We start from the raw sequence: 14,942 nt of genomic DNA, 5'->3' as shown, positions 1-14,942 counted from the left end.
TTAAACAATAGTCATATTGACTGTTTTTTTGTCATGAAGTAAGAGTTGTGTTGAATTTATATTTGAATATGTTTCTGAAGGTTTAATCTAATCACATAACTGTTAACTTTAATCATATATGGTAAAAAAAAATAACTGTACTTGTATAGTGCCTTTCTAATCTTCTGACCACTCAAAGCGCTTTGAATATTGTATTTATTGGGACAATGTACAGTTTTAAACATAAATGTTAACACTTGAAGAACATCATTAAACTAATTTTCATCTGCAGTCCCTTACAATTAAAACATATAACAGCACAATAACAAACAGTACAAAGCAAAAAACACACAGGACACATTATACAAAATACAAAGCTACACACAATAGCACATCATATACACCCACAATGTCAACTAGAAATTAATAATGTAAGCTTGTCAAATTAAGATTATTTGTGTTCATGAGAAAACCATGAAATGAAATTTAGATTCAGTGATCACAGAGCTGAGTAGTTTTTAGCAGATTTTTAAATTTGGTTTTGAATGTACTGATGGAACTGCAGCTGTTCATATCATCAGGTAGGACGTTCCCCTGAGTTGTGGCTTTCACACAGAAAGCTGACTGCCCAAATGCAGTGCTACGAAATGGTATGGTACAATCTTGTATAGAGGATATTCTGGAAGATCTAATAGAACTTACTGAGCGAGTGTGCATAAGGTCACATAGTGGAGGAGGGGCAAAACCATTTAAAATTTTATAAACCAGGCACAAATTTGAGAATAATCTAAAATTTTCAAATCTCAGTAAATTGTATTTCCCCAGTACCCTACAGTGATGGAAATGCATTGGCTTTTTGTCAAGAGTTTTTAGAGTTTGTTTGTATAAAGACTCAAGAGGTTTTAGGGCTGTTTCTCCAGCCTGCCCTCAACATGTGATGCAATAAAAGAAGAAAGAATGATAGCATGCACAAATATATCGGCTGTGTCCAAAGAGAGCCAGTTTCTAATGTCTAAAATTTGTACTCAAGTTGTACTTTATGGTTTTAACAATTTTTTGACCTGTTTCTTAAAGTTCAAATTTGAATCCAATGTCATACCAAGATATTTAAAATCAGTGACTGTCAATGCTTTCACCCTTGATGAGAATATCACCGTTAGGAGGTTGTACTATGGTTTTAAAGAAAAGCATACTTTTACACTACGTGTCACATTTACCCATTCACACACACATTCATATGCTGAATGCTACCATGCAAGGCCCCAACCTGCCCATCAGAGGGAACTAACCATTCACACACATTCATGCATTCATTTTTTCTAAATATTGTCTTGTGGTTTATCATGTATCCTCAAGACGATAAAGTATTAATAAATGTCTTCATTTATCCAAAAAGTGGTTGTTTATTTGAGCTGCAGTAAACAAAGGTCACTGTTTGGGACAAGAATTTACGATGGATTAGGATTAAGGATTAAGGATTAGTGCTTCCTCCTGGCACTAACATATCCTAACCAAAAAGGAGGTGGTGCCCACAATAGAGACGTAATTAATTAATATAGTGATGCGAATGATTTGCGAATAACATATAACCTACCTGGCTTCTCCTTTTTCTTATACCTACAACTCAGAGCATCCAAGCATGCTCATGGTGTTCCCTGGAAGCAACCTCTCTATACCCATGAACTCCATCTTTTATTTAATGTGGGAGTTCAGTCAAGTGGTTTAGTTTCCAAGGTCTATAACTTGTTACTGAATTCTTCGTGTGGTCCTCTCACTGTTCATCAGGTGTGGGAAAGAGAGTTTGAACATCTTGGTGGTGAGATCAATTGGTTTACAGTTTGGGATAATCTGGACCACACATCTAAAAATCCTAACCATAAACTTATCCATTTCAATTTTTTACATAGACTTTATCTTACCCCTAGAAAATTCCATCTTATGAAACTCTCACCCTCTCCGTTTTGTCATCTATGTACTATAGGCTGTGTGGGCTCTTTTGTACACATGTACTGGGAGTGCCCTGGTGTGGCTGCATTTTGGAAAGTTGTAACTTCTGCATTATCTAATCTTCTGGGGGAGCATATTCCATGTTGCCCCAGATTGTTGATTCTGAATGATACTTCAACACTTAACCTGCCATCTACCAAATTTTTTATCTTATTTGCAGGTATTATTGCAGTGGAAAAAATGCTAGCTCTTAGATGGAAACCTCCTCATTCCATTACTTATACTCAATAGATGAATTCTTTCCTAAGTATTTTATACATGAAACAATCCATAGCTAGAATACACGGAGCTAAAGAATCTACTGTCCAGTCATGGGCCTCTGTAATAGCAGAGGTTAAACAGATGCTGGTTTGAATGTGTTTTCATGTGACATTATAAGATATGCAATTGTAAGTTGATGTAATGTTGTAATATTATGCATTTCTCCAGCATGTATCAATGAACTATTGTGGGTTGGGAGGAGAGGGAACTGGGCGCCACATGGGTGGGAGGGAGGGAGGGATTACCCTTTGTTAGCTACAGGGTGATAAATATCTCAAACATCCAGTCCAATAATGGATTTTTCAGCAAACTAATTGAATAAGTATTACTTCAGTAAATATTCAAGCAATTTCCTAACTGTTAAGTTGAATGGTATTGGTATCGTCTAACAGTTTATTATCATGAATTATGAAGGCAAGGGCTTCATGTGAATTGATCAGGCCAAGTAAACATTAAGTGTATTTACTTTTAAAAAATAATTTAGAACCACCACCTTTGCCAGTTATGCTGGGCTGGTTTAATAAATAGTAAAATGGCAAAGAGGCTTTCAAAATGAAGTTTATGCCAGTTTAATCTAAAAGGCCTCCCAATAGTGACTTATGTAACTGAACACCAGTGGTCCAGATTACTAATAACTAATAAAGGAAATGGGAAACAACAATTTAAATTTGCAGGACATCTATGTCCTGACTGTATACCATCTAGACACAGTTAAATTTTTTTGATAGTTATGAAAATGTGTGTAGGACTTTGGTTTTAGTTTTGACTAGGGGAGCGTCTAACCTGCAGGGTCCTCTGAGGAGTAAGAAGCCATGAAGCCACCATTGGACACTGAAGCGTCAGTGTGGAACACAACAGTCATGGTGTTGCCGGAGGAGTGCAGCTGGGTGCCTGCTGCTACTGTACCACAAAAACGCTGCAGGAGAGGCGCATCGACTGCCAAACCATTCAGTACCTGGAGGACCCAGAGTTTTTTCATGGAGACACAAGGGCACAGAGTGTGTAACAAGGCAGCTTTACAGGATTGTAAAGAACCCTAAGATGTAGTGATAACCTAAACAGTGATCACAAACAGTGACAATAAAGTAAGAAACTATCAAATGCCCAGTAAGGTAAGGTAAACATGGAAATTTGGCCTTTTATTATTGTCAGTTATCTCATCTCATCTTTTCAGCTGCCTTTAAAACAGTGTGTGGTATAACTTACAATTATTTGGTCAATGATGCATGATACAAATACTTTCAAGGTATGTTAATGTGATAATGACACATAAGGAAATACTGTTAGAGAGGGACTCACATCAACAAAGTCAAATGCACAGGAAGTACCAGAGCCTTCCAGCCGCAGGTCATTGATGGTGAGAGTAATCCTGCGGCCTGGTGACACCACCAGCTCCCAGCGACACACCCTGCTGTGTGGATACAAGTTGGGGTAATTGGGAGAGGAGATGGTTCCTGAGGGAGCATTCAGCTCTCCTCCACAGGCTGCAGGAGGAGGAAAGGAAGAGGAAAACAGAGTCTTTCAATATGAGAAATAACATCTTCTGATGTGATTAAATATACATTTATTTATCTCTGTGAGCTAAATAAATGTATATTTAAAAATATCAACATATATATAAATAAATGTATAACGTTCATATCATATTGATACAGACAGGTGACAAATTAAAGGAAAAACTGGCACAGGTCTGAATGCTTGACTATAGTGAGAGGATCTGGTGGCTCTGTTATGCTGTGGGGAACATTTTGCTAGCATGGTTTGGGTCCACTTGTCCCCTTAGAGGGAAGGGTCAGTGCAAATCAATACAAAGTTGTTCTGAGTGATCACTTTTATCCTATGATGGAACATTTCTATCCTGATGGGAGTGGTCTCTTCCAGGATGACAATGCCCCTATCTATAGGGCTCGAGTGGTCACTGAATGCTTTGATGAGTTTGAAAATGATGTGAATCATATACTATAGCCTTCGGAGTTACCAGATCTCAACCCAATTGAACACCTATGGGAGATTTTGGACCAACGTGTTAGACAGTGCTCTCCACCACCATCATCAAAACATCAAAACAAGATACTTTATGATGTTTTTTCCTTTCATTTGTAACCCATCCATGTGTCACACATGCTGTCATTAACCTGTATTTATTTTGACTTTGCAAGACAATAGACTTAAGAATATAGATTAATAATAATTAATAATAAGTAGTCAGCAGCTTACACTGACTGATGGTTAGAATGTAGTATTTATGAACTGTAAACAAATATACTTCTTGTTTGCTCCTTTGTCTGACTTTAGAAACAAAAAAACGCGCTGAAAGCACAGCACAATCTGAAGAAGGGTTAGCCCACAATCTGAAGAAGGGTTAGCCCTTCTTCAGATTGGCCAAACATGAACACGTGTTCATGTTTGGTTAGCCAAAAATGAACACAAACTCCAGATTGAGGAACACTTTCACAACAGCACTGACCCACAGCGCATCTGGCAAGGCATACAAGTCATCACAGATTACAAACCCCACAATGCAGCCCCCAACAACAGCAACAACAGCAACAGCAACAAAGATGAATCAGCCACAGGGAGGAGGTACAGCACTTGGCTGCATCAATTAAACATTAATATAACCATCAACAGTTATAATTTGGGTGATTGCCGCACTCTCCCCTCCTTGAGGGAAAAAAAAACAAAACAAAAAAAACACAGCCTTTAGAGTAAGGCAATGACAATGTCAGTCTTTTTTTTACTTTGTTTATAAGTCTATCAATCAATCAATCAATCAATCTTTATTTATATAGCGCCATATCACAACAGAAGTCATCTCAAGGCACTTTTCACATAGAGCAGGTCAAGACCGTACTCTTTAATTTACAGAGACCCAACAATTCCCCCATGAGCAAGCACTTGGCGACAGCGGTTATCCATGCTTTCAATTTCCCAGGGGAACCAGATGGTGTAGCAGGGCCCATTGGAAATCCAAAGAAATCCTCATTCTCAGTTTCTGCCTCAAATATCTCCTTCAACCGCCGCCGTTGCTGCTCTTCCACTTGCTGTGCAGTTGGATAGCAGGGTTTGAGGCAGGAGATGTGTGCAACCCGTCTGTCTTCTCTACTCTCCTGCAACACAACCTCTCAGTTGATATCCAGCCAGTAGTCCCCTGAGTGGTCAGTGGAGGTTGACGTTCAACCGGGGTAACTCCTGTGGACTCCTGTACAGCAGGGTTCAAGGCAAACCTGAACTCATGAAGGTGTTTGTCCCAGTGTTTATGCCTGAAGCCGACATAGGAGGCTATCATAATCTTTAAGGTACGGTTTACTTGTTCTGTCAAATTTGTCTGACACATTCCATGTTTTGCAGGTAGTTTGGAAGATGGAGGACACAAATTGGGAGCCTCTGTCAGAAAGGATGTAGTCCAGTCAATTTGGCAATTTGTCACATGCTGCTCAACATCTCTGCTCAGTTTTGGCCAGTAAACAAGCCTCTCCATCCTACGGTAGGTTTTGTATCTACCGAAGTGGCCGACGAGGGAGTCTTGGTAGAATGTCATCAGAAACTATGAACGAAGACTCTCAGATATGTATATCTGGTACAAGGTTTTATAAGGCAAACTTACAACCAGGTAGATTAAATCCTCAAAGATGGTAAAGAGGGTACTGTTGTTCACCTGTATTTCACCGTTCTCTACAATATTTTGGTAGAGGGTCTGACATTCAGGGTCATTCTTCTGGGCATTCCACACTACATGGATTGTGATGGGTAAGTCCTCTGAGGACTCCATTGTGGCAGACACCATGTTGGCACAAAGGGGACCATGAGTAGAGTCATTACTATCACTTGAAGCTCTAAACAGGGCATCTGGAACTGTGTTATATCTGCTTTTTCTGTACTCCACAGTGAAGGTGAACTCCTCGAGCACGAGAGCCCACTGGATCAGTCTGGTGGTGGGTTTGGTGGTTTTGAACACTAATGGGAGTGAAAAATGGTCTGTAACCACCGTAAAAAGGCGTTCATCCAGGTAAACTCTCCACTTCTCCACAGCCCAAACTAAAGCCAGACATTCAAGCTCCATGGCAGAGTAGTTTTTTCAGCTGGACTGAGACTATGGCTGCCATAAGCCAGGATTTCTTTATTTCCTAGGTCAGTCCATTGGACTGATACAGTGGCAAGGCCTACCTCATAGGCATCCGTGTAGACCAGGAATGGAAGATCAAAATTCGGATGATCATCTCCACTTGACAGTATCCACTGTTGAGGTCTAAAGCTGAGAATACTGTGGCTCCAGCAAGGGACTCAAAGATTTCCTGGATGGTAGGAATGAGATAAGCATCAGTATGTGTTCTGGCATTGGGTTTTCTGTAATCCACACAGAACCTGGGTTTTCCACTTTTCCTGGGGACGATTACCACTAGAGAAGCCCATGGTGAAGATGGAGGTTCTATCACATCACCTTCCAACATTTCATCCACAATCTCTTTTAACACCTTCTGCGTTGGTGGAGAGAGACGGTAAGGTTTCTGTTTTATAGGCAAATCATCAGTCAGAAATATTTGGTATTTGAGCAAACCAGTGTGTCCAACTTTGGTGGTACAGACATTGTTGTTGTATTGCAGCATCTCTCTCATTTCCCCTTCCAGATGGGAATCTTGAATTTGCATCCCACTGAAGAACGCAAAATCCAATCCTCAAGCTAGTGCTGGAGAGGAAAAAGCTCAAGCAAGGGTATTAACCATGTCTTTCCATGCAGTCATATCTCCACCTCAGTCCATCAAAGTGGATAGTCCTGTTCCCCATTCGCTAGGTATAAGGGAATGCCTATCCACAGGTTAAGTCTGGCTGTAGGTGGTTTAATGGGTGTAATGATAGTGGACATCTCACTGACCATACCTTCAAGACATTGGGAGCATTTCCAAACCTCAGTTTGTGGGTGAGTGACACTCTGTACCATGTGACTTCAGCTCTTTCAATAGTTCTGTATGGTGGTGCTTTAAATGCCAGTTCAATTTAGCCACATATTGATAATGGATGTAGTTGAATTGCTTGTCCATGGCTGACTTCAATTGTTGCATTTGCTCATCATAGTATGTGGTGATGTCTTTTGAAAGTCCAGTCAAAGTGAGCTTGAGCTCCTCCTTTTGGCCGCTCTGTTCCATTTAAGGGAATGGATTTTTTCCTGTTAGTGTAAATGCAGAGATTCCTGTGCTGAGTGCATGAAGTTGTGGCATTTGATGAAGCAGCACTACCTTGAGGAATAGAAAGCAGAGGCAGCGTCAGGTCTGAGTTGCCAGAGAAATCCATGTCCAAGAATGAGTAACCTGTTCTTGGTGAACCAGAGATTTGTTGAGGGTCCCTTAACACTCCATTGTCTAGCACAGAACTTTCTGTATCAGGTCCTGTTTTGTCTTCCTCAGAGGAAATCTCCAAGATGTCCTCCAGAGCCAAAGCAATTGTTTGCTCACACACAATTCCAGTTATTATTTCTTTTGTTTCAAATTGCAATAAAACACCTTTCCCAAAACATAGTCTCTTATTTTGGTTTAGTCCTTTTATTTATTTTTTAATTATTTTGTCATGGGAGCCATTTATTAATGTAGCGGTTCGAACAAACTTAGACCAGTAAGACTCAATTGAGTCAGACTCAGTATCAAACCCCACAAAGGATACATGCATTTAGTTTGAGGAAATGTTTCAAAACAAATTAATTTATAAATAATTGTAAAGCGGTGGAAGAAATCAGTTTAAATAATCTTAACCACACCACCAGTCAAAATTTCAAAAGATTATATCAGGGCAAAGGTAGTAAGAAAGCAAAATCCTTTATAGTTCAGTTTAGGTCCATATATTCACTTCAGATTTTAATGACACACAAATACTCCACTTTGAGTTTTCCTGGTTATCAGTTCATTTCAGTTCAGTTGAGTTTACAAAATAATCCACTTCAGGTTTTCCTGGTGTCTCATAAACAAACTCATAACAAGGAAGTTCAGTTCAGTTTAGTGCACTCAATCCACAAAACCCCAAAACCTCAGTCAAAAAAAGTAAAGAAAAGAGAATAAATAGACACCCGGCTTTGGCCAACTCAGTTACTGTGAGACTGTGGTCTACAGAGTCATTTAATCATTGGACCCCTGATGGTTTCCTTGGGAAGCATAAGAAGAATGAAGATAGTTTTTCAGCTTCACAATGGCACATAATGTGAATCTGGATGGACGGGGACTTAAACATGGCCAAACTGCCTGTGGTAGGGCTTATGAGACGGAGGTTGAACTTCTCCCTGCTCCTCACTTGTCAGCGTCAGACAGCATACTGATTTTTGTGTCAGATAATATAAGAATGTAACATGGCTGGACTCTTAGAGAGCGGGTAAAACAGAGCCATATTACTGGCCGACTGGACTGGTGAGGTGTGGAGGTGAGTGAAAAAACACAATATGGGAAATCACATAACATAACATGACATGATCCAGAATGTGAATGTCTGATTTTGAGATCATACACGAAACAAATCATATTGTCATGTAAATTTACCAAATAACATAAATGACAAAAATATAAAAACTTTCAAATCATCTTTCAATTGTTTCAAAATATCATTTTTTACATGACAGGTTCAATAGTTACAATTTAGATTATCACCACAAACTAAACATTCACACCAGCAAGCTCAAGAACCGTTTTTTCATTCTGCTGTTCCCCTGCTGAACTCCAAGCATGGACTGTGAAACATTGTGACTGTACCTCCGCTAATTTGTATATGTCCCTATTTATTTCCTTATTTAATCTGTGTATATCACCCCGCTATATATGTTCTATTGTACATATCTATCCTAGCCCATAATATTTATTATATATTTATATACAGTGCTGCTTGAAAGTTTGTGAACCCTTTAGAATTTGCTCTATTTCTGCATAAATCTGACCTAAAACATGATCAGATTTCCATTCAAGTCCTAAAACTAGATAAAGAGACATCAGTTAAACAAATGAGACAAAAACTTTACACTTGTTCATTTATTTATTGAGGGAAATGATCCAATGTTACATATTTGTGTGTGGCAAAAGTATGTGAACCTATAGGATTATCAATTCATTTGAAGGGGAAATTAGAGTCGGGTGTTTTAATCAATGGGATGACAATAAAGTGTGGGTCTAGGAGGCCCTGCCTTATGCAAAGAAGAGAAATCTGGGTCCTCACTGTCAAACTCTGAGCTTCACAATACAGGTTTATGGAAATGTGTCATGACTCAAACAAAGGATATTTCTGAGGACCTTAGAAGAAGAGTTGCTGTTAGTCATCAGGCGGGAAAGAATCATTTCTAAAGAGTTTGGACTCCACCAGTCGACTGTCAGGCAGATCATGTACAAATTGAAGACATCCAACACCATTGTTACCCTCCCCAGGAGTGGTGGAACAACAAAAATCACACCAAGAGCAGGCATGTAATAGTCCAGGAGGCCACAACGGACCCCAGGGTAATGTTTAGGAAACTAAAGGTCTCTCTTGCACTGGCTATAATTGGTGTTAATGAGTCCACCATCAGGAGAACATTGAACATCAACGGCGTGCATGGCTGAGTTGCAAGAAAAAAAGCCACCTCTCTCCAAAAAGAATATTGCTGCCGTCTACGGCTCAAGACTACGTGGATAACCAGAAGGTGATTGGAACAATGTTCTGTGGCTGGATGAGACCAAAATCAAACTTTTTGGCTTGAATGAGAAGTGTCATGTTTGGCGATGAGCAAACACTGCATTCCAGCGTAAGAAACTTAAAGAGGACATATTATGCTCATTTCAGCTCTAAATTTTTATTTTGGACTTCACTAGAGTAGCTCTGCATGATTTACAGTTCAAAAAACTCCTTATTTATCTTATACTGGTCCTTCATGCAGCCCCTCAACATACATAGTTTCTCTTACACTCTGTTTTAGCTCCTGTCTCTTTAGGCTCCCCTCCCGATGAGCCCACTCTGTTCTGATTGGCCAGCTTTCCATATCTGAGTTGTGTAACTTCACTGTCAATGTAAACCAAACATTTCCTGCTTTACTGCTTCAAATTAAAAGCTTTTAAAAATGACTAACAGAGTTTTATTGTGAAGATTTTACAGGAAGTAAAAACGTGTTCCTCACTGAATTAGCAGAGCTTCCTTAGCGGTGCTGAAAACCGGTCGAAACAACAACATATGGAGCTATTTGGAGCTATTTGTTCAGCGGATCAGTTAGAAATAATGCAGGGAGGAAGAGTACAAGCAGAAACAGTGAGATGTTTTATGACAACCAGCACACCTCCAACAAGTAAAGTACTTATTTTACTTTGCTGTGCTGTGTAATGGAGTCGTGGCTTGGTGTAACTACTCCCGGAGCGGAGCAGTGAACTCGCACACTGTGCACGAAGCAGATGTCAATATCAAGAAATCTGTCACAAACTGACGTCAGCTCGGGCTGAAAGTAGAAAAAAACGTTGGAAACTTAACGTTCAGAGCAGTCTGAAGACGGGGCTTTCTGCTCACAGGGATTACTGCTACATACGTTTACCTTGTTATTTGACATGTCGGCCACTTTTAACATGAACATCTGACATTGTGACATTATAAATATGTCTGAAAATAAGGAAAAGCATAATACGTCCCCTTTATCCCATCTGTGAAACATGGTGGTGGTAGTATCATGGTTTGGGCTGCTTTGCTGCCTCTGAACCAGGACAGCTTGCAATCATTGATGGAGCTATGAGTTCTGAGTTGTACCAGAAAATTCCACAAGAAAATGTCAAAGTATTTGTCTGTGAACTGAAGCTCAACAGAAAGTGTGTCATGCAGTAAGACAACAACACTAAACGCACAAAGAGTGGTTAAATAATAATGTTTTAGAATGGCTGAGTCAAAGTCCTGACCTTAATCCTAAAGAAATGCTGTGGAAGAACCTGAAGCATGTAGTTCATGCAAAGAAGCCCAACAAAATCTCCAAGATGAGACTGTTCTGTAAAGAGGAATGGGCTAAAATTCCTCCAAGCTAATGTGCAGAGCTGATAAACAGTTACCGGAAACGTTTGGTTTAGGTTATTGCTGCAAAAGGGGGTCACACCAGTTACTGAAAGCAAGGGTTCACATACTTTTGCCTCCCACAAATATGTAAAATTGGATCATTTTCCTCAAGAAATAAATGAAAAAGATGAAAAAATGAATTTGAATTCTCATTTGTTTAATTGGGTTCATTTTATCTAGTTTTTTGTGATCTGTTTTTTTTTATCTAGTTCATTTTATCTAGGACTTGTAAATATCTGATCACATTTTAGGTCATATTTATGCAGATGTACAAAAAATTTTAAAGGGTTCACAAACTTTCAAGCAGCACTACTACTACGTACAATGTATTTACAACATGTTCAAACTCTCTAGTCCCACTCCTTTGGTCAAAGCTGTTATCTACTGCCCCCCCAAGCTAAACCCCTCCTTTCTCTACGACTTCTCTGATTTTCTGACCCAGCTATATGCCATCTCACCTACTGTTCTCCTCCTGGGTGATTTTAATATCCACATTGATGACATTGACTGTAAATCTGCCATAGAATTCCTGGAACTGATACAATGCTTCACCTCACACAACACATCAAGTTTCCCACCCACAGCCATGGTCACATCCTGGATTTGGTCTGCTCCACTGATCTTACAATACATCAACTCTATCTCTATCTGTGACCACCTGGCAGTCACTATGAACATCGATATCCCTATCTCCATCTCAAAATACAAACGCAAAATACCCTTCAGAAAGTCTATCTCACCCTCAGCTCTTTCTGCCTCCCCTCCCCCACTGTCTGATAATCCCTCCGATCTTGTCATCAATTATAATGACATACTCTTTTCCTGTCTTGATCAGCTGGCTCCCATTAAATCTAAAACAGTCTCATTCACACACTCAGCTCCATGGTATACTCCTGGACTCCACCAAACGAAATCCCTTAAGTGCCAGCTTGAAAACTGGTTTAACAGTGCATCTCCAAGCTTACACAGACTACCTTCAACAATACAAAGACATTCTCATCACATTATGGTCTACTTACTACTTACATACACTTTGGCTCCACTAACCCCAAGGCTCTCTTTTCCACAATGAATAAACTTCTCAAACCCAAAGACAACACCTCTAAATCCTTCATAGTTAACAAGCACAACTGTTTAATTTTTCAAAACAAAAATTGACACCATCTACAGCAACCTGACCACCTCCCCTTCCCAATCCACCTCCTCACCTGCTACGCCCCCCCATCCCTCCCCTTAACCACTCAGCTCCTGTCTCAGTTCTCCCCTGTTTCCCCAGTGGAGCTCTCCAACTTTACGGTAGGAACGAGAAGCTCCACTTGTCTCCCAGCTATATCCTCACTCATGACGGAGATCATTAACTCCTCCTTCAGCTCTGGTTCAGTCCGCCAAACGATCAAACTGGCTGCTGTCACCCCCATCCTCAAAAAAACCTGGACTCAACCCTGATATAATAAGCAAGTTTTAGCCTATATCCAATCTCCCCTTCCTGTCAAAAATACTGGAACATGTTGTCGCCTCCCAACTCAAAGCCCACCTCATCTCCAATGACCTGTTCGAACCATTTCAGTCCAGTTTCCACTCAGAGCACAGCACAGAAACAGCCCTCCTCAAAGTCACCAAGGACCTCCTCCTTTCCTGAGACTCTGGTCACCTCAGCATTCTCATCGTTCTTAACCTCACTGCAGCTTTTGACACCATCAACCACACCATTCTTCCCTCCCTCAACATCACCGGCACTGCCCTCTCCTAGCTAAAGTCATATCTCACACATAGTTCAGAACAGTTCATCATCATCAACAACTGCACCTCCTCCACCACTCCTCTGTCTGAAGGAATCCCCCAGGGTTCGGTGCTTGGTCCTCTCCTGTTCATCCTCTACATGCTCCCCCTTGGTAGTATCATATGTCATCATGGTCTCAACTTCCACTGCAATGCCGATGATGTCCAGCTCTACATCTCCAATAAATCCATCACCACTGCAACTCACTCCACTCTGACCAACTGCCTTACTGAAATTAAATCATGGATGCAAGTCAACTTCCTTAAACTAAACTGTGATAAATCAAACATGATCACCATCGGTCCTAAATCCCTCACTAAAAACAGTCACAGCTTCTGCCTCACCATTGAAAACTCCACTCTGTCTCCCTCACCACGTCTGCAACCTCAGAGTAATTTTTGACAACCTCTTCTTTGAACACCATATCAATCAAATCACCAAAACTGCCTTTTTCCACCTAAAAACATAGGTTTCACTGCCCTCTGCCTCCCCTGCACTCTCCTTCTCTGCTGCCGAAACTTTGATCCATGCCTTCATCACATCCAGAGCTGACTACTGCAACAGCATTCTTTATGGCACATCATCCAAAGTCCTAAATAAACTCCAGTACATCTATAACTCTGCTGCTTGCCTGCTCACCCACTCCCACTTTGCCTCACTCACAAAGCCCTGCATAACTCATACCTCGCTGACCTATGCCACCACCACACTCCTCCCCACAGCCTTTGCTCCTCTGATGCCAACCTCCTGTCTCCACCACTCAGGACCAAGCACCGGACCTGGGGTGACAGAGCCTTCTCCATAGCTGCCCCCTGCCTCTGGAACTCTCTCCCAAAACACATCACAGACTGCACCATGTTCAAATCACTAATCAAAACTCACCTTTTCAGAACTGCTTTTAATGTGTGATTAATGTTGTGTTATATGTTTTTAGTGCGTTGTTTTCTATCATCATTTTAACTTGTGTATAGTGTCTTTGAGTACCCTGAAAAGCACTCTATAAATAAAATGTATTATTATTATTATTATTATTATTATTAACATGCAATAAAAAATCCTTTCCTAATAATCTTTTGAAAATTATCTTACCTTCAGTGCTGGCTTCAAATGACAGACTGAAGCCAGCTGCATTTCCACTGGTGTCACTGACAAACCTTACATAAGCAAAACTGTCAGATGTTTCCATGGAGGCTGGAAGGTCACTGCCACAGTGTCTGCCCAGTATGCGCCCTGAACACACAATACAACAGATGAAATTTTGTGATGAATGAATGAATTATTTCTTATTCAAGTGACCTGCCATCTTGTGGCCCATCGTTCATGGGATTATTAAAATGTGATCTGTATCTGGATAAGGAAAAACGCATGTTAATGCAGGTGTAAATGCACTCAGAACATACTGTGATAGGAATGTGATCGGATCAGTCAGACTACATCTGGAGCTGTTCAGGCTCGCATTGTGATCAGATCTCGGCAGGTGTAAATAAAATCTGTACAATTTGACCACATTCATAAAGAAAAAAAATCAGCCCTGTAAGTTGAATGGTCACCTAGCTCCACCTCTTCCTTCCAGCTAAAGCATGCCCCACAAAAGCTACAGGTAGTAGCAATAGCTAAAAGTCTTTCCTTGTAAAATGTGATTTACTCATCCACTTCTCACTGATACAATGTTCTTCCTGAATTTTCCTGCATTCACTGAATAAATTGCCAACTTAAAGGTGTCTTTTTAAAAACAACCATTTCAGTCACTGTGAGTCATTAATATCCAGCAGCTCAGCTGTATCCTTTATGTCATTATACAAAAGATCATAAAACTTAAAATACAATGGGCAGTAAAAAACTCAATAATATTTATTTTCAATTTTGCTGAGATCACATACTGAACAAA

At 40.2% G+C, this 14,942-nt stretch overlaps 1 protein-coding gene across 2 annotated transcripts in view; it reads right to left on the bottom strand.

Moving 5' to 3' along the window:
* Positions 1 to 14,942, bottom strand: part of cubn (cubilin (intrinsic factor-cobalamin receptor)) — a 200,085-nt gene that overhangs the window by 59,054 nt on the left and 126,089 nt on the right. For both annotated transcript variants that reach the window (XM_067578819.1, XM_067578821.1), the window contains 3 exons: positions 14,144 to 14,284; positions 3,547 to 3,731; positions 3,031 to 3,202 (listed from right to left, as the gene is read on the bottom strand). In XM_067578819.1, the coding sequence (XP_067434920.1) occupies positions 3,031 to 3,202; positions 3,547 to 3,731; positions 14,144 to 14,284 (498 nt within the window). The remainder of the gene's footprint in view (positions 1 to 3,030; positions 3,203 to 3,546; positions 3,732 to 14,143; positions 14,285 to 14,942) is intronic.

Source organism: Thunnus thynnus, chromosome 21 (assembly GCF_963924715.1).
Source record: "Thunnus thynnus chromosome 21, fThuThy2.1, whole genome shotgun sequence".
Taxonomy (NCBI): Eukaryota; Metazoa; Chordata; class Actinopteri; order Scombriformes; family Scombridae; genus Thunnus; species Thunnus thynnus.
The sequence above is the reverse complement of the archived record's forward strand: the minus strand, read 5'-3'. Positions and strand labels throughout refer to the sequence as shown.